At 39.9% G+C, this 23,265-nt stretch overlaps 3 protein-coding genes across 4 annotated transcripts; 1 reads left to right on the plus strand and 2 right to left on the minus strand.

The window, feature by feature from the left end:
- Positions 1 to 541: 541 nt before the first annotated feature.
- On the plus strand, positions 542 to 9,731 carry poc5 (POC5 centriolar protein homolog (Chlamydomonas)). Of its 2 annotated transcripts, XM_028578166.1 has the most exons (13): positions 542 to 616; positions 1,434 to 1,517; positions 1,991 to 2,144; positions 2,790 to 2,894; positions 3,032 to 3,231; positions 4,405 to 4,581; positions 4,878 to 4,982; positions 6,054 to 6,233; positions 6,673 to 6,856; positions 7,350 to 7,483; positions 7,836 to 7,937; positions 8,107 to 8,277; positions 8,720 to 9,731. In XM_028578166.1, the coding sequence occupies exons 2-13, from the start codon at positions 1,434 to 1,436 to the stop codon at positions 8,852 to 8,854; spliced, it is 1,731 nt and encodes a 576-aa protein (XP_028433967.1). In that variant the 5' UTR covers positions 542 to 616; the 3' UTR covers positions 8,855 to 9,731. The 2 variants fall into 2 exon arrangements, with proteins under 2 accessions (XP_028433967.1, XP_028433968.1); XM_028578167.1 differs by lacking the exon at positions 2,790 to 2,894.
- ankdd1b (ankyrin repeat and death domain containing 1B) lies at positions 9,389 to 14,467 on the minus strand. Its single transcript, XM_028577814.1, has 14 exons — positions 14,293 to 14,467; positions 13,761 to 13,861; positions 13,511 to 13,609; positions 13,304 to 13,402; positions 12,912 to 13,016; positions 12,686 to 12,787; positions 12,488 to 12,586; positions 11,870 to 11,968; positions 11,202 to 11,300; positions 10,986 to 11,084; positions 10,618 to 10,713; positions 10,008 to 10,209; positions 9,573 to 9,704; positions 9,389 to 9,444 (listed from the first exon to the last, which is right to left on the minus strand). Exons 1-14 carry the CDS (start codon positions 14,465 to 14,467, stop codon positions 9,389 to 9,391), a joined length of 1,563 nt encoding a protein of 520 aa, XP_028433615.1.
- A 688-nt stretch (positions 14,468 to 15,155) lies between these two features.
- On the minus strand, positions 15,156 to 23,113 carry polk (polymerase (DNA directed) kappa). The gene is made up of 15 exons (XM_028577909.1): positions 22,966 to 23,113; positions 22,627 to 22,770; positions 22,272 to 22,391; positions 21,946 to 22,098; positions 21,113 to 21,244; positions 20,805 to 20,955; positions 20,393 to 20,614; positions 19,898 to 20,022; positions 19,512 to 19,678; positions 19,374 to 19,406; positions 19,162 to 19,258; positions 17,870 to 18,041; positions 16,748 to 17,722; positions 15,822 to 15,870; positions 15,156 to 15,722 (listed from the first exon to the last, which is right to left on the minus strand). The coding sequence occupies exons 2-15, from the start codon at positions 22,753 to 22,755 to the stop codon at positions 15,641 to 15,643; spliced, it is 2,607 nt and encodes an 868-aa protein (XP_028433710.1). The 5' UTR covers positions 22,756 to 22,770; positions 22,966 to 23,113; the 3' UTR covers positions 15,156 to 15,640.
- Positions 23,114 to 23,265: the final 152 nt, after the last annotated feature.

The following is a 23,265-nucleotide window of genomic DNA, read 5'->3' on the forward strand; positions in this document are numbered from 1 at the left end:
TTGAAAACCATGTGTGCTCCCTAAATGGGCACAACTAACTGAAGATTTGCCTGAAATGATTTGTTGCAAAAGTCCCTAGTGTTATTCTCATGGGGTTATCAAACAATAAACTAACAACGTACCCATTTATATATTGCTGTGTATTGATCATCATTATCATCAATTTTTCAAGCAATAATTCTTAACATGTAAAGTAGCCTAATGTGAAATTTAGAGAATATACGTGGACTGTGTGTGTCCATAACTATAAAGTCCTCCTAGGACTCATAGAGCCTGAAAAATACCACGATACTCACGACTGCTATTTCTGCTACTGGCTGTCACAATACTTTTAAAGCAATGAGCTGTGTTGTCTGCATCACAGGGGGAAAAAAACTGTATTGGTGTGGGCGATGGGCGCATGTGTGGACGCCGCTTGTGAACACCGCGTTGTTCCGCTTACCGTTACCACGGAAACATTTTACCCAATCAGAGACGATTTGGCAAGGTGCTGTGGAAACAGTAGCCAATCATAGAGTCTGTTGTTTAAGAGTCAGTCAGTTTGAAACGGCAAAGCAAGCTTTTTCTAACTGACGGAAACAGAAAAGCGTGGGATTCTGCATATAATATAAAACAGGTAAATATTTCCGAAAACACCGTTACTGCACATCTATTCTCTGTGTTGGTACGTTATCTCATAGTTATGATTTAACGTTACTCCTAAAGACTTTAAAATAGCACTAACGCTAACGTTACTTGCGCCAAAGAGTTGTTTGTTGACTTCGGCTTTGCAGCTAAAAAGGAACCGTGTGTCTCTGTTTTTACCTATGGTTTTTACATAATATGTTAACTTATGTTGGATATTAATTCATGTCAGTTTGCCAGAAACGGCGTAACTTGCAGTAACTGTAGAGAAAGAAGCAATGCGTTAGAATATATTATCGCCTTGGGTGTAGGCTGATTTAAGACTTTGTAAAGTGTGTTTAACTAACATTAACGTTACAAGAGAGAATTTACATTTTGCCTACCAAATAACCATTGTTAAATATCTTGTAAAATGTAGTTTGCATGTTTTGTGACGTTATGTGAACAGAAATGTTTTTGTGTTATTTTGTACTAGTATTAAGTATTATAAAGACCCTTTTCATACGGTTTCTTAATTATAATCTATGTTGTTAATCAGTTTAATCGTGCATGTCCTGTGTGTACAGTAACACTTGGTGCTAACTACCATATGCGACAGTAGTCTGTTGTATGGAATATTGATGAACATTACCATTTGTCCCTGTGATAAAACAGACACAAACATATAGCTGTATAAAGTATAAACTATGTTTTGCAACGTATGACTACATGTGAGTCATACAAGTGGCCTAACATTGCTAGCTTGTGTGCTGCTGGTAGTGTGTCCTTAAAACTAACACTATTCCACATATATGTGTGTTTGTGTTTAGATGTCCTCAGACGAAGAGGAACCGACCAGTCCTGTTCTGCCCAAGGACTCTGATGCAGGCAGCTCTGTCTCCTCTGAGCTTCAGGTGATTAAAGAAAAACACATTCCGGGTGTCTGTATGTGTCAGATCTGGGAACACAGCACCACTGTGTAGCACATCTTCACAGTGAAGTTGGTTACGGCAAGTAACACATGCAACAAGTTTCAATCAATAATCCAAATGTATTACATCACTTATTTGTAAGTTAAAACAAAGGTAAACACACCCAATATGTCAACCACTATTAGAATTGCTGAACAGGGTGTTCAACGCACCCCGGTTTCAGTTTAAAAAAAAAAACAACGTCTTGCTACGTTTTGTCGGGGCTGAACATGGCCTCTGTCTTTGCGTCCTTCTGTCCCAAAATTGACAGTGATGATTAAAATGTTAACCAATAGGAACAATTGCTATGCAAATCAGAAACTATGAACATAAGTCACAGATTGTAAAAAAGAAAAAGATAGATCAATGGAACCTTAAGCTCACTGTGTTTTTTATTATTGTTTATGGATCAACAGGATGAGTATGAGGAGCTCCTCCACTATGCTGTGGTCACCCCTAAGCTTGACAGACTCAACATTGCTCACTTGCAGCGGCTGGGCACCTCACATCTGTCTGCAGAGGGTCGGCCTTCCCAGAGAAAAGATAACACAAAATCACAATGCCCAGCAGGTATCTTGGGTTCCTCTTGTATGCAGAACACATTTCACGAAGTCTTTTTGACAGAAACACCACTTGAGACCCTCCCAGGCACTGCCCACATCAAATGATCAGTTGTCAAAAGGATATGGCATCACAACATGGAAAAAAATGTAGTGTGCATTTCTCAGCTTCATATTTTTAGCTTGTTAACCAGTCTAGTCAAGATGCATATGATATAAGTCTGTCAGATTGTACCCCCTATCTCTTTCCCCTACAATACCCACATCTTAAACAGTCCATCAGCCCCCGCCAGCTCCAGCTTCAGCTGTAGCTCTCATTGGAGGTTTAGTGCTTTAACTGTCATGGAATAGTGCACAGGGATGTAGATAGCAGACGGCAGATTGGTAATGATCTCCTGGCTCTCTGCCCGTACTGCTCTTTAGAGTGCAGGCTTTCTCTTCCCCCTGCAGGATTTAATTAAGATTTTGTAAATGCATTCCTGGACAAGGAACCATTGTCAACTTATTCAGCATTCTCGCCATTGCCTTTTTCTGTTTTTGACTTTTTGTTTCCCTTTTTATTTTTACTGACTATTCCAGGTCAAAATGTATTTAAGCAGCATTCCATTGTATCTATTTAGCATTGTAACGCTCTGATTTCCTTGTATTCTGTAAGATACTGCCACTGAAGCTAAAGATGGAAGGCATTCTAACAGTAGTGTGAGATCACAGGTCTCTCCCTTACTTGTTGAGCCCTCCACACGCTCAAGAGCCTCTCATGGTAAATTACAAATACAAAGAAACAAATGATATATAATTGTATATACATTTTTCTTTTCATAAAATAAGCTTAAAATACAACATTGTTTAATCTTCTGGTGATATTCTGTCTGTGTTTCTTTTTTCTTTTCCTTCCAGCTGAGGAGATGGCAGGTCGGTCATCTAGCAGGGCGTCAGTGCTCTCAAACACTCCCTCAGACAGGTTACAGACAGTGTCTGAGAGGTCTAGGCCAAACAGCCCGCACGCCTTCGAGTCCACTGTGACAGAGATGTTTATATCAGAGGAGAACATAAGCAAGATGGAGAACATTCTGGACACGTGGAGCAACAACCTGAAGGTTAGTCTGCTTCCTTATTCTGTAGAACTGTCCTTCCACAATCATTCAATTTAATGGCTCTTATTTGCTGCATGCTTGAGAGCTGACCAAATATAATGTTGTATTGCTATAGGGCTCTGACATAGCTGAATAATAACAATAATAATAATAGCAGCGGTGTGTTAAGCAAAAGAGTTTTCCATAAGTGGTAAACATCTGTGGTACAATGTCAACAGAGCATTAATTAAGCCTTTGAAGAGCAATCTAGAAGGCAAAGTATGCTGTTTCTGGCATTGAAATGTTAGTGTTAATGCACTCCATTTACAAAACCTAAAATATGGAGAAAAATGTTTATGTCACTGACACACTGTCAGTCTCAGATTATATATAATGATCAATAACCCATACTGTACATATAAGGGCAACTGAAATCTGCATCAAAGGTTTATATTGACATTTCCCTTACTCGTGCAATTATACCGTTTGACTGAGATGGATTAAATGCATGGAATACTGTGGACAATGTACATAAGCAATGGTGATGAAGAGGTCATAGATTATAAAGGGAATGTAGTGTCTCAGGAAGGCTTATTGAACAGGATGACAGCCCTTCTCTTCACGGAACCAGTGACCTTTTTAATTGTGTCTCCTAGTGGAATGATTTTGGAGGAGGTGAGCGCCTGCACGTGGTTGTCCTTCCTGCCCTTTTCTTCTAATGTTGTACAGCTCATTCATGGAGGGCAGATGACAACCAATCGCCTGCTAAGCAGTGCTGATGAAAGAGTTTGGCCTAGGAAAAGGCAGAGCCCTGGACTGTACAGTAGTAGAGGAAGTTGAGACACTTTCAGTTCTCTTGACCGATAGAATTGGTTGCTTGTGAGCCTCTGTTGTTGTGGGGAAAAAAAAACCTCTTTTGTTTTACCTTCCAAAAAAGGCAAACATGTTCACATTTGTGGGTGTATGTTATGTTTGACCCTGTAGAAATGTACCTGAGATCACAATCACACCATTTACCTCTAAAGCCAAATTTACACTATACTACTGCATCAGGGTGTTGGGGAGGCTGCATGTGGTAGCCTGTTCTAGACCCCCGGCACACCTGTTCATCAAATTCAAAATCTACTGAAGAAATGTGTACACATGCCCATATGTACTAAAGCACTGTGACTGTCCCACCCTCCATTCCCTAATTAGACAAATGTGCTGACTGAGCTCAGGAAGTGGAAGCTGGCCTTTATGGAGCAACACAAGCTGGAGATGCGAAAAGAGAGGGAACAGTATGCAGCCCAGACAGCTGGCCTGAGATCCGAGCTAGACAGCCTGAAGGGGCTGCTATACACCTACGAGACTTCCAACCAGAGAAAAGATGAGGTGACTTCATGTGTATTTATTTGCTTTCTCCAGTACGTAATGTGCTGGTTGGTTGGACATGGATTAAGTACCGGACTGTGATTGAATTTCCAGTGATTTCCATTGGCGTGAAATTTTAGTGTAGGACTGGTTGGGCTTAATCCATGTCTAAGCTATCAGCTCTGTATCTCTATTGTATGCTCCCTTGCACATTCTGTCTCTTATATTTATGTACACATAGAACTGGAAATAAAAATATAAGTAACAACTTTGTCTGCTTTTTAGACAAGCTTTTTATGTGACGTGTCCTCCCTCAGGTGATTGTGAACCTGAGCCAGGTGCTGGACAGACAAAAAGAAAAGCTTGAAAAAATGAGGGCCTTCACCCACTGGAGACTCCAGCACACTGCTGCCAAAGAAGAGGTACACTGATGACACTGTGGTGTTTCCCCCAGTTTGAAATCTGTTTACAATAAGCATGGGTGTCTTCACCTGCTTTTGTATGCATTGGAGAGATTTAGGATACATTTCATAGCCCTTTTAATGCAAGGAACATATTGACATTATCTTTTACACAGCATCAGTGTTTGCTTATTGTTTATCTTCCTGTATGATTCAAAACTTTGAACTCTCACATTTGCATAACGCACACTTGCACACTCACTGAGAAAATGCAGATGTTTACTAGTTTAGTCAACAAAACGGTTTTTAAATGTTATGTTTTATGAAATATGAAAATTAACTTAAAAGATTACTTAACCTGGCACAGAAGGAAGAAAAAAAAATCTTTTTTTGTACAGACAATATTCAATGATCGTCTTTGAATATCGGTTTACTCTTTAATTTAGGCTGAGATCTGTGGTGGTTGCCAGCTTCAATCACACATTTACATTTTTTTATATATACACACACACACAGTATGTGTGTGTGTGTGTGTATATATATATATATATATATATATATATATATATATATATACACATACACACACACACACACACACACACACACAGTATGTATATTTTTAAAGAAATTGATGTACAATTACTGAAAGTGAATGTATTTTAACAGTGCTAGATTACTGTCAGTGCAGTTAAATGGTTTATGCAAATAATCGCTCTCTGCATGAGTTACCGAGCCATGCATCACTAAGTCACTGCACACTGAACATGCGTATGCCACATTTTTACACAAATATCCCCTCCTACAAAATTTACATATGTGAAATTTTGTCATTGCACTGATGAACAATCTGTTTCTTTTTCATACCATACTGCTTATCAAGCTAGCAAGTGCCTTGTTTTTACATTTACAAAATAGATGTTTATGCCATTTGTTTAAAGTGGAAAGTTGGGTGAATGACTCATATTTTTGTCTAAACCCTGACACAGAACATGCCCCATAAGAGAAAATGCACTGCACATGCACAAGAATGAATTAAGGGTGTAATCATTACCTTGTGAATGTTTTCATGGTCTTGTGGTTCCCTGGTAGGCTCATGCTGTTCAGGTAGCGCAGCAGCACTACAATTTGCAGCTGAAGAAGAAGGTGTGGTTGGGCTGGCATTCTCTGATCCAGAAACACTGGAAGGTCAAGGTGGAGCAGGCTTGCCGTACAAGGGCTGAAGAGGTCTGCACCCGCCTGTCTACAGAGTATGAGGCCAAGCTGGCAGAGGTAAATAACGGAGTGAAGGACCTGCATATAAAACAGTGTGTATGGTGATGCTGCATTCAATTCATACTTGACTTTACCTCAGTGAGGTGTTTTACCACAGGAACCACAGTGGTCAGTATGATATATTGTACATTTACAAAGCTGAGTCATGTAAAGCAGAACCAAAGCGGTAGTGGTTACCATGTTTTATTAGTGTCTTACATAGGTACATGTGTTTTTCAAATATTTCTTCAGTAAATTGTAATAAATACATACAATTTAAACATTTCAGTGAATAACAGCCCCACTAAACTTCATTAATAGATTAAGAAATCAAAGGTTAATTAGGGAAAACAGAGAAGATTATAATGAAAGCAAGAAAACAACATGAGGTGTTTTTGTCAGTATTATATAAACTGATAAATTCCTTCTTTCTATCTTCTGCTACCTGTCTCCGCAGCACTGTGAGGCTCTAGAAAGGGCCCAGACAGAGATCCAAAGACTGCGACTTGAGCGAGAGCGCTATGAAGAATCTATGAAGAAAGCCTTCATGAGGGGCGTGTGTGCTCTCAACATGGAGGCTCTCGGCATGTTCCACACTACAGAGGGACGGCCGGAGCCCCATCCAGTTCATGATCAGCATGGTCTGTAAAAGAATGATCACACAAACCTGATTTTAGAGAACTAGCACATTAAAACTTGCACATGTATCTTCATCACAAGCCCCATAACTACATAAATAGACTAATGCTCTATTCAACAAAGCATAAAGGCACTGCTAGCTTTGCCTCTGTGCTGTATTGATTTAACACTGCTATCAAGATTGAAACTAACAGACAGAAAAGAAAGGAACACAAATTTCCAATAGAGTGCAGCCGTGTGCTATTGGCAATTGTGTAGATTTATGAATGAGTGGAGTGAAGGGTGGTCTTTTTCCTTTCTTGAAGTCATTCACTGGCTCATCTAATAGGGTGATTAGTCCGTGGATGTGCTGAGTGCTAACTGAGCAGTCCTTTGTACAGGTTATAACCTTGATGTGGCACTCAAAAGATTACCTGTAAAAGCCCTCCGTAGCCCTTTGCAACATTTATTGACTAATGTAATAACTGTTTTTTTATTTTTTGTTTCTTTCTACAGATAATCTGCCTCCCCAGGATGAGCCTGGCTCTGCTACATTGGCTCAACTTCAACCATATCCCATCTCTTCCACACGGTTCAGCCCAGTCCACTTTGACCGCCCGGACCCTTCCCACAGTGAAGTAGAGGATATGGTGAGACACTTCTAATGGAAACATACATTTATTTACACACCATACTTCTATGCCATCTCAAATTTAATTGGATCAATCAATCAAGTCTCTCAATTTGAATTTGCCAGTTAATTTGCATAATTTTTCTTCTTCTTTAATTTAGAATTTTTATTTGTTGTTAATTTATATCGCTGCAAATTCTGGCTTCACACTCAACCGTTCTCATGTAGATGCCCCCAAAACACAAGTGTTCTACACTAGTCTTCCATTTGCTTCTGTAATTCCTTCTCCCTGTTTTCATTTGCCGCACTATGAGTCACTTCCTCTAAATCCCACTTCTGGTCCTGTTCCCCCTGATTCCCTTTTTCCTCAGGTGGACTCTGGTGCCCCGGTGTCCAGGGCAGAAATGATCCCTCCTACTACAGTGGTGCACAGCTCACTGCCACTTGGGGGCACTGCAATTTCCCACAAACAGGTTAGCATTAGACACACTGGTCTATCGACTCTGGTACATGTGTGACAAATTGAATAAATGGTTATCAAAATGGTGACCAACAACACAGAATGACTCAAGTTTAGTACAAAATAAATCTCTACTACAGTTATCACATGTATACACAATGCAATAATATTTGTTGTTTCAGGTGAGCAGTCGTGTTGTCACAGCCAGTCAACAAAAACCCTCAAAGACTGTAACGGCTCGCATCACTGCACGTACTGACGTTGGTAAAGCTGCCCGCAGCAACCTCCAGGTGATGGGTGTGGCTCCGCCCATGACCTCTGTGATAGTTGAACGCCATCATCCTGTTACACAGGTTTGTATTACTATCTATTGCCCTATTCACACAGGACTAGTATTACCTGGGGACCTCGAGTGATTTGTAATAATTGCGGAGGTCATCTGTAATCTTAATCCCATGCGAATATGCCATGTCTGTAATTTGTCACGTACAAATTTCGCTAAACACCAAGGTTTTGTGATAATATTAGTCCGGGTAAAATCAGCATCTCTGTGATTTGGGGTTTTATTGGCTGCATTGGTAATTATAAATGACAGTTTTGACAGAGCCTTGACATCATATGTGGGGAATAATTTCAGTAAATTCAAGTAAAATAAAATACAGACTTGAAACACAGACGTGGGGGGGTAGTCCTGTGCAAATAGTGCTTATGTGTTATTATGTCTATACCTTTATGTGAATTTAAAAAAAAAAATAGTAAAGAACATTTTCTTTTGTTTCTCTTTCATTCTTTCAGCTCACCATTGGTCAGGCGATGGCTTCTAAATTTCCCCGCCCCTCCCAGCAGGGCCAAAGCTCCACTGGAGGCAGAAGCTCCTCCAGAACACACACCAGCACGTGCCAAGTACACTCCATCAAAGTAGTTGACTGACCACAAATACATATCTCACACAGCAGTGAATTGAATTTGCCCTTGCTTTCCGCATTTGAAGTGAACATTAGATTTTTTTCAGCTTACTCTCGTGATTGTAGATAGTTTATTTGTCCTCAATGAGGACATTTTCTAATGTGCATTTCTTGAGCAATATTATTTTTCTCAGGAAAGTACTACACAGACACAGGTGTTTAGAACTGCACACATAAATTATTTTAATTATAACCAGCTGGACAGAGTTTAGAATTGCAAAATGGACATTTATTTCTAGAAAAATGTTTTACTCTAAATTATGCACAAGTGAGACTGTACTGTAATGTAGTATTTATTTTATTGATGCTTTTTTAATGACACGGACTGTTCAACACCACAGGTTGTTTGCTTTATTAAACCAAAGCCATAATGATCTGACACACTTTTATTTCTAAAATAAATAAATAATTTTACTGGTAACTTTCTGTAGAGATCAGTAGTTGAAAAGGATGTAAACATGGAGTTTTTTTACATATCCATATGTTGCAGTGTTCATCCTCATGAAATGCTGCAGCTCTTACTGCTGGAACTCTCTGCCTCCATCCGAATCTTATCTGTAAGACAAATTAACATGTTCTGCAATAAGATTTTGGCACATGTCCCCTGGCAGCACAGCTATGTGTATAGATTCCTCAGTATATTTGTCTTGATTTTAAAAAAAACAAAAAACAACTGAATGCACCTGCAGCTTTCCTGTTCCCTGTGAGAATGAGGCCCTCGTAGAGTTCTTTAGCAAGGCTCTTCTGAGCCAACTCCTCCCCGTGAAGCCAGATCAGCAGCATCCTGTTCCCATGCTCTTGATAGCTGTGTTGACCTGTAGACAAACACACAGCACTGTACAGCCAAGAAAACAGTGTAACTTAAAAAAAAAAAAAAAAAAAAAAAAAAAAAAACTAAAGATTGCCAAGGTGCACTGGAAGATGAAATAGAAAAATAAATTAGCAAGTCTGAAAAGAAATAGTTGTCCAAGGATATTCTTGTCATTGCCAAATTTTCTTCATGAATTCAGGGATTTTAATTCGTAGAATTTTGGCTACAAGAATCTTATGTTTTACTACTTCAGAGAGTTGCCAAATGCACAGTCAAAAGCCTGTCCAGTTAGTGTGAGTTGTGGCACCTGTCCACTGCTCCTCGATGGCCGACACTTGTTCCTTAGTGAAGCCCCAGTGTTCTGCAAGTCTTTTCCAGTCTCCTGGTTTCAGGAGCTCGTACGCCAGGCGCCAGGCCATGGAGCGGAGCTGCTTGTTCTCATAGCGGTGGTCGAGTTTAAATGTTAGCGCATACTCGCTGTGAACACTCTCATTAGGTTCTGTGTTGGCCTGAAAGGGCAATTAAATTATGTCAGCAGATTGATAAAAGCCACAAGCCTCAGAGAGCACAGGGGCATGGGAAGATATTATTGGAAACACGCACACACGCACACATGCGCACACACGATTAAAAGATGAATGCCAGAGTTAAAAAAAATTCCAAATCAAGAGGGGAAAGGAATCAGGCATAACCTTAATTAAATTGATGGTAAATTGGCTGTCAAATGCTTCTGTGCTGTGAGTCATTTTTTACCATGGATGCTTTAATAGTATTAGAGGGGATTCAACTAGTCTAGATTTTGACATTAGGAAATAAATAATTTGTGATGAATGTAATTATTGATTTCAAGGCCTCAAGAATGTATTATGGCACACAGGAAAACGGTAAAAGTTAAGTATCATTTGCCCATCTCTCACCTTCCTCCAGGCGTAGTATCTTTCTGCTTTGATGATCATGTCCACAATAATCACCTCGTCTGCTCTGACTGCCACACCCAGAGCCGTCTTACCCTGCTACTCCGAATCCAACATGTACAAAAGAAATACACAAACTTTAATCACAACTGTAAGGTACCAGATTTAGAATCCAATTTGTCTTACCGTTGCAATGAATCATGCTGCTGATACGGCTTAAATTAATCATACATAGTTATTTTGCCCTTTGGATGGCCAAACTATCAGATTTTGGCCAAGATTAAGTCTTGAAAAAAGTGTGTACAAGAGAAGAATTTAATATATATGGCAACTACACTATGTTAGCTCTAACAGTTTGTGAGAATTCTTACCCTATCCCGGAGTGTCAGATCCAGCCCGGATTTAAGAAGCATTTCCACGACGTCAATTCTAGCCAGCTCTGCAGCAAGATGGATAGCAGTCTGGGACCTCTAACAGTTCATGGCATAGGACAGGACAACACAATGCAGCAAATATTTTCTCTATTTCTTTTCTTATATATCGTTTGGCTGACATCTTACGTTACTGTGCTGCTAGAAAGATCATACCTTATCGGTGACATTAATGTTGCAGCCAGCCTTCAGTAGAGAATGGATGACAGGGATGTGACTGTTCTTCACTGCCAGGTGGATAGGAGCCTCTAGGTGCTGAGAGCAAAAATATGCTGTTACACAACATGAAGCCCCCCAAAAAAGGAACTGTTAGCTTAGGAGAAAATATGTAAAATCACAATGATGTGCATCCAGGCTGAGTGACAGTGGCAGCACAGCTGATATGTGTGTAATCCGTGTTACTAAAAAACTTGACTGAGCGAGTGTACTACGGCTACCTAGCTTGTGTTTGCTTACCTGATTCTGGAAGTCCGTATGGGCTCTGTGATCTAAGAGGAGTTGGACAAGAGCGGCGTCTCCTTTTTCTGCAACTGGATGGAGAGCACTGCATTTGGCCTTTAAGAGAGGGAGGTTTAGCTTTAGCTCTACTAGTAGTACAAAAAACATATTTACCACGTAAACTTTGATGCTGCCTATAGGATTAACCATAAAACATTTTACAGGAATGCATTCTAATGCGTATATGTATTTCAGGCCTGTGTGTTCTAACAACAGAGTGAAAACATTGTAATTCCCCCACTGGTGATCAATTAAAAAGTATAAATTAAATGTAATTAATGAATCAGTCATTTCAATGTTAAAGTCAGTATAGTGGCCTATTGTACTGTTGTAAGAATGTTGGGGTCACAGCCAGCCTCCAGCAGGGTCAGGACACATGCTTCCTGACCGTTGTCAGCAGCCTGGTACAGAGCTGTCTCGCCATCCTGCAACGCAGACAAAAAAACAACAGTAGTGATGCTAGTTTCCCACAACAGAAGCAGAAAATTATTCTCAGGTCGACCACAATTTAAAATCTTACTTAAAATTTGAATAATGGTTCCAGGCATATAACCAACTACAAATCAGAAATAAACCACCTGAAAGAACTTGGATGGGCATCAGTAACTTCATAGCCATTCACACATCTATTTTTTATATTGGTTTTAAGTCTTTTAAACATTAAATTAATAACATTCATTAATAACCGGTAATTCAGATGATATCCATCAATAAACTCCAGCCCCACTTAGAAGAATTTTTGACCAGAAGCACCAAGTAAAATCTTATCAAATAAGAGCTCAAATTCAAGCCAGAACACAGTTTGCTTTGTTATATAATAGTACATGTTTGATACATCTTAATTAATCCAAAGTGGAGCCACCAACAAGCAATGGATTAGCCACTGAGCACACACTGTCACAAACTAGACCATGATAGAGAGGATGTTTACACTGATTGTCTACCATATTGACTTCATCCTGAGTATCAAAGCTCTGCAGCAGCGATTGGACGGCATCCAAGTGGCCGTTCCTGGCAGCTAAGTGCAGGGGCGTTTCCCCGCGCTGGCAGAAGGGAGGGAGGCAAACAACTGGCATCAAAGAGTGTTGAGTTTCATTGCAGGTGTAACACACAAATCAAAAACACTTAAAGTCCACACACACCTTGTTGGGCTTCATGGTGTCCATGTTGTATGGCCTAGTCAGCATATCCATCATTTCAACACACCCGTGCTCTGCTGCCAATGCAAATGCCCGGTGTCCTGACTGAAATATAATAATTGAGGTACAAACAACCATTTTCTGCATGTACTTTGGTAGTCCAAAATAACTAAAGAAAGTTAATTATGCAGCTGATTTACTTTATTAAAAAGTAGTGTTAAGTAGATACCTGGTCATCTTTGTCGAGTTCTTTCATCTGCAGGTCATTCATTATATACTCTATAATTTCAGTGTGGTTGTTAATAGCAGCACAGTGCATGATGTTCAGTCCTTGCTGAGGTTGAAATAAGCAAGTTCATGTTTAATCAAGCAGTGTACATTAGAAGAAATGTAACTTGAGTTGAATTAGGAAACAAAAGGATATACAACAAGAACATCTGGGCTGAGGTTTGTAACAAGACACGCATACAAATGTTAGCTTCAAAATCCAGGGAAATAAACATGATTTATTTTTATTTTGAAATGTTGCACAAAATAAAAAGACAAATTGCCCAACTTCTGGATATTTTTCTTTGTCAGTTACTGAGAAACAGTAGAACAAATGTCTTCTTGCTTCTTTACCGTGTTCTCAACCTTCTGTTCAGCCCCAGCCTGCACTAATAATTTCAGGATCTCCAAGCTGCCAAACCAGGCAGCCAAATGAATGGGTGCCACACCGTACTGTCAGACACAGAACGCAAAATAGGAAGTCGTGATTACTTCAGAATATTACATAAGCTATTGTCAGTGGCACGTTTTCAGATGCAGGACATTTCAAAGCCCTCTCACCTTGTCTTTTTGGTCCACCTTGACCCTCCGCTGCAGAAGAAGCTGCACAGCTTCCTTGTTTTTGCCAGCTACTGCATAGTGAAGGGCAGTCCTGTTATCCTGAGGCAAACAACATCATCAGTATATTGCATTTAATAAAGGTGATTACAAAATACAAGAAATGACTAGCCTTTCAGACAGTTTGTGTAGTATTATGCGATGCTATCTGCATACTGAGATGCAGATAGAAGGTTTGTCTATTTAGACCCACCACATTCTTTGCATTGATATTCAGCCCTTTTCCAAGAGTCTTCATGGTCTCCACATCATTGCTCTTAGCTGCTTCCATAAACTGCTTCTCTGCATCCAACACTGCACAACACAGCAGACAGGAAGGCTTTATGGCTTCTTTCATATATTATTTAATAAACATAACAGCATGTACTAGGCTTAATACACAATCACGTAATGTGTAAGAATTTGCAATGGCATTTGAGTCAAAACCTCAGCAGGAACATACTGTAAGGTCAACTGAATTGAGTGTGCATCTGTTTTACGTGCTGTGGAGGGGATCGCCTTGGTTTCAGCCTTGGGCAAATAGTGTGATTCTAGTGAAGAAGGCGGGCATACAGTCTTGCTACTACAATGAATAACTCCAGCTTACACCAATATAAATTTGAGGGCACAGTCCTGAACAAGAGAAACTTTAACATTTGCGCCATAATCTATCATTGTTATATTCTGTCTGTTATAAAGCCAGTCTTTTATGTATGTCCCACATTTTGTTGCACTTGCATACTCACACATCTCTTTGTTGTCAAAGCTGTTGTCGGTTTCTTTGTCAGAGTCCTTGTTCAGTATAAAGTCAGCAAAGCCCCTCACAGTCTCCTGTCTCATCCACTTTCGAGGGTCCAAATTCTCTGTCTTAGGACGATGCTTCTTGATCATCTCCCTCAAAGCCAAAGCTCTTCTCTCCATCGGGAGGCTCTTTAAATGACCTCTTTGTGTGACCAAGACAGGCTTGATGTAATTTAACTGTCCAATGGATGGTACTGAAAGCAATACCTGAGGAAACTGATCCAACAGAAGATGAGAAAATCCAGTTTTATCCAGTTTCATGTATAGTTCCTGTCTTCAAATACACAACGGCAAGTCTTCAAGTGGAAGCATACTCCTATTTTTCTTAATGCTGGAGGGCTGATCTGTGTTTACTCTACCAGCTCACACCCTTAAGAGACTGCTGATAATATTTAACAAGTCATAAGCAACCTGTGTTACATGGCTAGTACGTGGCATGACTATATAATGGCTTAAGTATGTTATACCAAGTGTTTTTAACTCCAATGTCTGTGAACGAAGTGCAATGTTTACAAAAGATTAACATAAGGCCCGATAATAATAATAGCAGTTTAACTTGTTTGGCCAGTTACACATGTTCTTTAGGAGCAATGTTCACATTCACACTACCTGAGGCATTAGTCTTTTGCAGCTGGTCACTGTGCACCTGCTGGAGCTTTTCTAATTTGATTCAGGACTTAAACCAGCAGCACTTCAGTCAAAAACTTACTTCAAACCAATGATGTGTTTTTTTCAGTAAGCCAACGCTTTAATATAGAATGGATGGTAATTTATTATAAAAATGTCAACACACACAAGTGAAATCAAGTGAAATTTCAGCAGAATAATAATTTATTTCAACTTTGATTTACACGATAGATGGCTGCTCTTATCTTCATTATTAAACGTATACAGTACGGTCATTGGAAAACACAATAAATACAATTACTTAATAAAATAACTTGAAGATAAATTAAAAAACTAACAGTGGCACTTCAGCATGTAATAAATACCCTTGTGATCCAATGACACACTGGCATACATACAGTATGTCCATTCATTTGCCAGATTTAAAACAGAATTTGTCTTTTGTCATCTTTAGTTTCTTGTCTAGTGCAAGGTTCATAAAAAACAAATAAGACATATTAGTGCAAATCCTTAGCTTCTTATATCAGCGTTTTCAATTACAGATACCGGAAGAGAAAAATTGAATATGGCTTTGTGTGCATTGAAAACCCATGGAACAGGAGAGGAGGTGTTTAATTCCTGAAGAACTCTTTCTCAGTTCCTCTAGATGAGGATAGACATTCTTCGTCACCTGAAGAACTTGTCGATGGTGTTGCGAGGACCGAGGCCTTTAGCCTTCTTAGAAGGAGGAGAGGAAGGCGAGTCCCGTCTAAAAGTCATTAAAAAAAAAATCCTTGTTATTACTTCACCTGCAGTACATGGAATATGAAGAGATCACATGCAACAATCTGTAATTGAGCAGTTCCACCTTTTGGTTTTGCCTTTACTTGCTTGCGTTGGCAGGAGACGGCCTCTGTCTGCGGACAGAAACGGACACTAATGAACATGGATAGAAAAAAAAAAAAAAAAACCTACTCTGACCAAAAAAAAATGACATCCACCGAGGAGGCACACAATTGCAGCACCTGCTCAGGGATATAAAGAGTGCAATTTCTGAGGCAGGCTTGTTTAAGAGGAAACCGAGGTGCAGTTCATTGTAGGAAATGAATAGGTGAGAAAGTGATTTAGCAGTTTCCAAGACCAGGGCAAAGGAAGCCCCATGGGCTGAAATGAGATGTCTTTTCTCTGTAGGAATCGATTCAAACTTCTCACACAATGTCACTTTCAGTAAATAACAAGGTCATAGGTCACTGACTTCCTCCGAAATAGACATTCCTTCTGTTAACTCCAAAGATGTCACACAGCCACAGTTTATAGGCGATCGTATCCGTTGTCAGAAGAGATAGACACATTCTCATGCAGGAAACACTGACATACCTGGAACCCCAAAGTACACAACAAACTAAATGAATAATTAAAAAGTAGAACTGATAATATTTATAATAATGTATCTGCAGCTCTTTGGTTCACTCTCACCGTTCTCATAGTGTTGTTTTTTCAGCTAAAAAGCTCTAAAAACAAAAAACAAAACAAAAAAAAGGCTAGGAGAAGGCGCTGCAAAAAAAGGTACCGGATACACCAGGCCAGCACTGAGAGGCTCAGGAGGAGCTTCTACCCTCAGGCCACTGGGATCCTAAATGAGAACACTGCACTGAAATGGTATCTCATACGATTTTCATGTGAAAAATAAAATAAGATAATTTAAAAAACAAAGTGCACAGAATGTGGTTCCTGTTTAGTATAGAAGTGTTGAACAAACTCATTCAGTACACACACACACACACACACACTCACCTAAGGCCTTGCTATTTATAACTGAAGGTGGATTTATGGGAGACAATGTCTGCCCGCCCAGCTCATGTAGGACCTCCTGGTTCAGACAGAGGTCAACGTGGTGGTTGAAGATAGTGAGGTCATCACTATCCTGGGACAGCTGACATACCGGGCAGATGAGGATGGGGCCTTTATCATTATGTGACTGAGGCTGGCTCGAGGTCGCCGTTTTGTTGTCACCATTGATCAACAAAACAGTTTGAAGAGAATCGTTTTCCAAGCTGTGTTGGTCTTCCTGAGGATCAACTCCGTTAGACTCTACCTCTTCACATTCTTTCTGATGATTCTCTAGGTCCAGATCTGACTCTGTGTCAGAAACTGTGCATTGGTTTGGCTTTATAGAGGCCTCACTGAGACACTGGTCTATATGTCTGTTGAAGACATTCAAATTAGTCGTCTCCACCTGCCTAAAACACACCGGACAGGTGAGGCTCTCCGACACTGTGGCGCCACAGTCTGATGTGGATGCATGGGCCTCTACGGGGGAGACAAAGTCATTTTCTGAGAGATCTGATGCTGTACAGTTACTCTTGTTTGCGGTTGTTGATGACTCTACACCCTTTTGAGCACAAGTGTCTGTGGAAGTAATCACAAAAGCATTCTCCCCAAGTCCTTCCTCTTGTGTGCTTGCATTCGCTGCCTGGAGTTGCAGTCTCTTGGCATGAGCCCTTTGGAAGAAAGACTGTTTGGGTTGATCACCAGTTTGGCCCCCCTCTAACCCCCTCTGCTTACTCCCCCAGGGAACTTCCTCTTGTCTCTGGCACTTCTGCGCCAGTGGAAGACAAGCAAGGGGCCCAGTTTTAGCTTTATCAAGCTTTTGATTAATTCCTTGGGAAGAGCCACTAGAGTCTGTCTTGCCTGGCTGAAGAAAGCCAATGATGCTCCTCTGCAGGGGCTTTTTATCATCCAAACTGACAAAGGCGGAGATTCTAACACCTACGAGCACAAAAACAAATTATCGGGAGAAAACTTCAAAATGAATGCCAATTGTGTTATTATTTCCACATGCAGTGTGTCACAGATCATTTAGATTTATTTCAAGATGGTTACTGATATGCAAGTTATATTGCTATATCTAATTACCCATGAGCCTCAATCTGAGTGGCTGGGGGCTTTCATTGTCGATTTCCGTTTTCAGTAGGTCCTTAGCAACAGCAAAGATCTCATCCACTGTGGCAACAGCATACAGCAGCGTCAGCGCCCTGGTTTTTACCTCAAAGTTCACGTTCTTAAGCTTCAGTGTTACTGTTTTACCCTTTAGGAAAATAAAGAAGATACAAAGTTGAATTCATATTATGGAAAGCAGATAAGGTCATTTCTGTCTGCTGTCTATCAATATCTTAATTATAAGCGTAATCAATGATACTGTGTGGAAGGGCCATAAATAGACGAGAGATGGAAATCTGTATAATCTGTCACATCACTGATTGATTCATCAGAATGCATTCTGTGAGTAACACGCCACAAAGCGCTTTCATAGTAATGTGATCATCTCCCAGGGAGACATTTCCAAGGCTGATAGTAGCCCCTGCTGTCTCCTTAATGGCCCTCCATTTCCTCCAGCTATCAAGGCCACATCAGGACCCAGGCAGGGGGGTGATGGTCGTGCCAAGCCATCCAGACCTTTCTCTATCGATTCCAAAAGGAATGGACAGGTTGAGGTAATTGTATGAGATTATGTTTGGAGTTAGGGTGATTGTAAGGAGGCCAAGAATAGGACAGTAGTTCTTTTTTGTCTCTCTTTCTCTTCATCCATTTTTGTCAAGTTCTGTATAGCTCCAGTTCTTGCTTTATTTCGCTTCTCTTTGCTCAGACTATCACATAGAGTGTTAACGCAATATTCATCCCAGAATAGGGCTGGGCGATATGGATAAAATCAAATATCACAATATTCTTGACCAAATACCTCAATATCGATATTGCGATGGTATTGTAGGATTGACAATTGGTGCTTTAACAAAATATTATTTACACAATTACATTTTTGTTAAATAATCATCAGAAATGTTGATTTAATGACAAAGTGTGTAAGGGCAAATAATAGAACAGCTAGAACAGTATGTTGAGTTCAGAAAATTACATCACTTTACTCTAATGCAGCCTTCAAAACCACACTTAATATATTACAATTTTACGATATCCAAAATCTACGACGATATCTAGTCTCATATTACGATATCGATATAATATCGACATATTGCCCAGCCCTATCCAAGAAATGTCTTAGCATGTATAAATAAATAAAAAACTGAGTATAAACTTGTATGTGGTTGATGTAACCAGGACAGGTAGCAAAGGACAAGCTACTTATTCATAAGATATGCGCAGGCGTATGTTCATGTTGCAAAATAAATAAAGCAACCCTCTTTCACTACCTTTAGACCTTCTTTCTTCATGTCTTCTGCCAAGTCTTCACAGAGCTCCCTGCATAAAGACAACTGCTCCTCAACTTTACTCAGTTCTTTAAATGTCCTATAGTGTCAGAAAGAGTGGGACAGAGAGGAAATAAGGGAGACTTAAGAGGATGGACACAAAGAAAATCAATTCAGCTGTGTCAGTGTCTATTTATGCCTTATTAAAACCATACCTTTCTGTACTCATGCTTTTTCTTTCTTCATGTCTGTTTAAAAGCAAAGACAGTGAGTATTATCTCCTCTCTCTGAACTGGACTCTTTTCTTTTTTAAATCAGTTGTGTTGAGTTTTATTAAACATACAGTGAAGTACCTATGTATAAATGTAGAGCCCAGACCCAGGGAAACCTGCAGAAGATGATGCCAGGCTGTCTCCGAGAACAACAACGACAGCAACTCCATCTGCTGGCCAAGATGAGAACAGCTACTGATGCCCAGAGCATTTAGCATCTTCTCACTCACCTTCCCTATGCCAGAAACCTAAAAGGATACACAAACACATTTTTACTCCTTAACAATTGATACAGATTTTCTTTCACCCATTATCCCCTTTCTGCAGCACATCATTAGTAACTTTACACTCCATCTGTCAGCCTTTAATAATACAAAAACACAGGATTACGTTCTAACGTCTTTCCATAATTATTCACCAACTACACAACGAGACTCTCTGTTTATGTTTTAGTTTGTGGGCCGTACTTTGCGAACTGGGAGATTCTGGACGAAGTCCATGACTGCCTCTCTAGTGGAGGGGAGTCTGCATTGGCCGTTGGGCTTGTTCTTGTCACTGCACACCTTGGCAAGCATCGTGTTTGGAGCAATTCCTAGAAAAGTGAATAGCGGAATTGAATAGTGTGTTTGTAAATAAATGGCTGGCAAAACATACACATAATCTTGATCATAATTCTATTAAAAAAATGTGCAGGAAAGACTTTTATTATTATTATTATTATTATTGTTGAGCTGTGTGTTATTGCAAAGAATAAATGAGTTGCCTGTCCCCTCATATTTCTTATTCAGGAAGTAGGGAGGAGGGAGAGGGTGGAAAACAAAGATGCCAGAGAAGTGAAACCCTATGTTCTATGACTGTTATAATTCTCCTGTGAAACTCAAATAAAAGCAAAACGTTTAACAATAGCAAGACAAAAAAAGGATAGGGTTTCTTTAATCACGTCAGAGTGGTTTTCCGCTCACCTGCACTGGCAGTCAGCATGGTCTTCTGCTCAATGCGGAAGCGCATCTCTCTCACAGCCTCGTCAACAGACGTCCCAAACACCTCGAAGGCACCACCAGCAGCACCAACACCTTCAGAGCCCGACAAGCAGGGAGAGGAGCTCGGGCTGTTGTCAAACAGGACCGGAGAGAGGTCTTTCTCCTCTGGCACTGCCTCCTGGGGAAGCTTAATCTGCCCTTCACCTTTACAGAAAAGAACGGACTTCACACCAAAATCTGACATACTTCTATTGTATGAAACTTTGATCATATAAGAGAAATGTTCCCTGTTATGTTGTCATGTCTACAGTAAATGTGGCAACAGTTGCAGTTACAAAAAAACAACACACCACACCATACAATCATACAACATTTCTGTAAAAGTAAGTCCTGCCTGTAGCGGCGCTGCTGGCGTGGAAGCGATGTGTACGCAAGGATTCTGGCCAGCTCTGCCTCTGTTCCAGGTGGTCTGTAAAATCCAGATAGGCTTCATCCAGGCTCACTGGCTGGAAATGAGGGTCATACTCTGCAAAAATCTCCCGGACCTAACAGAAAGACACAAATGCATGAGAACCTGTTAGTTTAAGCAAGTAGCGACAAAACGGCTGCATAGCATTTATTTTTTTAAAGCAAAATTCTACATGTATTTCTGTGTGCGTGTGCATGCGCGTGTGTGTGTGTGTGTGTTGCCATCAATCTTACCTCACCACTCACAGCTCTGTATTTAGCGAAGTTGGTTGGAACAATAACTAAGTTGGGGCAGAGTTTCTTTGCAATGAAGCCAGGCATGGCAGCTCGGACCCCGTACTTCCTGGCGTGGTAGTTAGATGTTGACTGAAAGAGAAAGGGTGAGATTGAAATAAAACACTTTGAATTTGTCTTGCCATTCATATTACATTGACATTGGTTTAAATACCCATTCTTTCTAAATTGACAGTAATGTACAGTGCATTCAATTTAGTAATATATAAAATATGCTTATGAAGAGTTATTCCTACACTGTAATTTGAGAAAATGTGGTATCGCTGGCTGCATTATATTATACTGTGAGAATCATGGTTAGGAGATTCACAACAATGTGATAAATATTTTAATAATAATAATAATAATAATAATAATAATAATAATTTGTTGCGCCTTTCAAGACGCCCAAGGACACCTTACAAAACATTAATAAAAACATTAATACAAGCACAAAAATGTTATTAATACTAAAATCATATTACTTTTCTTTTTTTTTCTATGTCTTCTTTGAGTTAAAGTGTTATGTGGGCAAACCCCATTTTTTGGGGGGCTTTTCTGCCTTTAATTTTTGACAGGACAGCTAGGTGAGAAAGGGGAGAGAGAGGGAGAAGACATGCAGGAAATTGTCAACAGGTCGGAATCGAACCTTGGACCTCTGCATCGAGGCATAAACCTCTCAGTATATGTGCGCCTGCTCTACCACTGATCCAACCCGGCCACGCTCCACTATTTATTTATCTAAGAAGTTACTATCATATTGTGTCCATTTCCCCGAACGTGTTTTAACCCACCAGCATGCTCATGGATCCTACAGCCATGGGCTTGTCCTTCAGCTCAGGACAGTCTCTTATCTCCACAGCAGCGTAGAAAGCATCCATGTCCACATGTACAATCACACGGCTGAGATCACGACTTCTCTCCAGCTCGGTGGCCATCCTCTCTACCTATGAAGAGAGATTTGATGAAAAACACTTAAATAGCGTGATATTTATGATGTAGCTGTTTTTGTTTTTTGTTCAATAGCACATCACATTTGTCTGCATTTCTTTTTGATTGACCTCTGACAAAAAGAAACAGATGCCAACTTCATCCAGTTAAATCCATGTGTTTTTCTTACCTCAGCATGTGCTTTCTTTAACTGTTGTTCTGTGATCTGTGCCTTTTGTAGCATCATTTTCTCAATGCGCTGGTTCACCTGCTGCTCTCTCTTCAGCTCATTCTCATAAAACCTAGATCCCTGCAGAGAAACGACAAGGACAATAAAGAGTTACAGATTCTGTAGCACAGCTATAATGAAAAGCTACAATAGCACATCTATTATTTTTAGGACTGTATGTCATTACACTGATGATATGGGACTTTCACACAAGGCTAGATACAGCGGGTAAAACCGGACCGATCACATTTATGATTCTTATGTATGGAAGATTATTGGTATGGTAAGTCTATGAGCTGTTAGTGTCTAACGTTACCTTGGATGACTCCATGATGATCTTGTTGATTTTGTCCCTGTCAAGACCCTCCATACCAGCCTTGTTGTCATTGAGGGCCATCCTAGAAAGGAAGCCCTCTCCTTTGGAGTTATCAACCCCATTCTCCATCCTGAAGAATGGATCCTTGATGGGGAAACAGTCGTTTATTTGTTTTTTGGCAGTACTGTCTAATTTATTACGATCTCAACTCTGTTCTAAAGTTAGTTGACAACAACCCTGTAAGATGTGGTAACTATAACGTTATGTATCCAAGTATGATGTATGCAATGTTACCTTTTCTAGCTAGATCAGATAACCAACATTAACTCAGAAACTTACCTTTTTTACTCTGAATGAACAGGATCAATCACGCTGAATTAAAATCGCTCAGCTGTCTGACGTCTCAAGCGTTCATGTCTGTATACTTTCTATGGTCTGTACATGTTATGAAAACCGTACTACGGATTTGGCGGCACTTCCGCATACATGCGTCATCCCCGGAAATGTCCAGACTTTAAGCCTGTTTACTTCTTTAAATAAATACAATTATATTTATATAATACATTCAATTATAAAAAAAATTCAAATGACATAATTTATCAAATAAGTGATTCATATTTAATAAATAAAATTAAAAAA

The sequence above is a fragment of the Perca flavescens genome, chromosome 5 (genome assembly GCF_004354835.1).
Source record: "Perca flavescens isolate YP-PL-M2 chromosome 5, PFLA_1.0, whole genome shotgun sequence".
Taxonomy (NCBI): Eukaryota; Metazoa; Chordata; class Actinopteri; order Perciformes; family Percidae; genus Perca; species Perca flavescens.

What these genes read in the sequence shown, in the direction of transcription:
- poc5 (XM_028578166.1), top strand. Translation starts at nt 1,434, where the DNA reads ATGTCCTCAGACGAAGAGGAACCGACCAGTCCTGTTCTGCCCAAGGAC. An exon ending in ACACTGCTGCCAAAGAAGAG is followed by an intron (nt 4,983 to 6,053) that starts GTACACTGATGA and finishes GTTCCCTGGTAG; the next exon opens with GCTCATGCTGTTCAGGTAGC. An exon ending in TCCAGTTCATGATCAGCATG is followed by an intron (nt 6,857 to 7,349) that starts GTCTGTAAAAGA and finishes TTCTTTCTACAG; the next exon opens with ATAATCTGCCTCCCCAGGAT.
- ankdd1b (XM_028577814.1), bottom strand. Translation starts at nt 14,467, where the DNA reads ATGGAGAGAAGAGCTTTGGCTTTGAGGGAGATGATCAAGAAGCATCGT. An exon ending in AGGTGGACCAAAAAGACAAG is followed by an intron (nt 13,403 to 13,510) that starts GTGAGAGGGCTT and finishes TGTGTCTGACAG; the next exon opens with TACGGTGTGGCACCCATTCA. An exon ending in CTCAGGATGAAGTCAATATG is followed by an intron (nt 11,969 to 12,487) that starts GTAGACAATCAG and finishes TCTGCGTTGCAG; the next exon opens with GATGGCGAGACAGCTCTGTA.
- polk (XM_028577909.1), bottom strand. Translation starts at nt 22,755, where the DNA reads ATGGAGAATGGGGTTGATAACTCCAAAGGAGAGGGCTTCCTTTCTAGG. An exon ending in TAGGATCCATGAGCATGCTG is followed by an intron (nt 21,245 to 21,945) that starts GTGGGTTAAAAC and finishes TTTCTCTTTCAG; the next exon opens with TCAACATCTAACTACCACGC. An exon ending in GGCTCTACATTTATACATAG is followed by an intron (nt 19,407 to 19,511) that starts GTACTTCACTGT and finishes GCTTTTAAACAG; the next exon opens with ACATGAAGAAAGAAAAAGCA.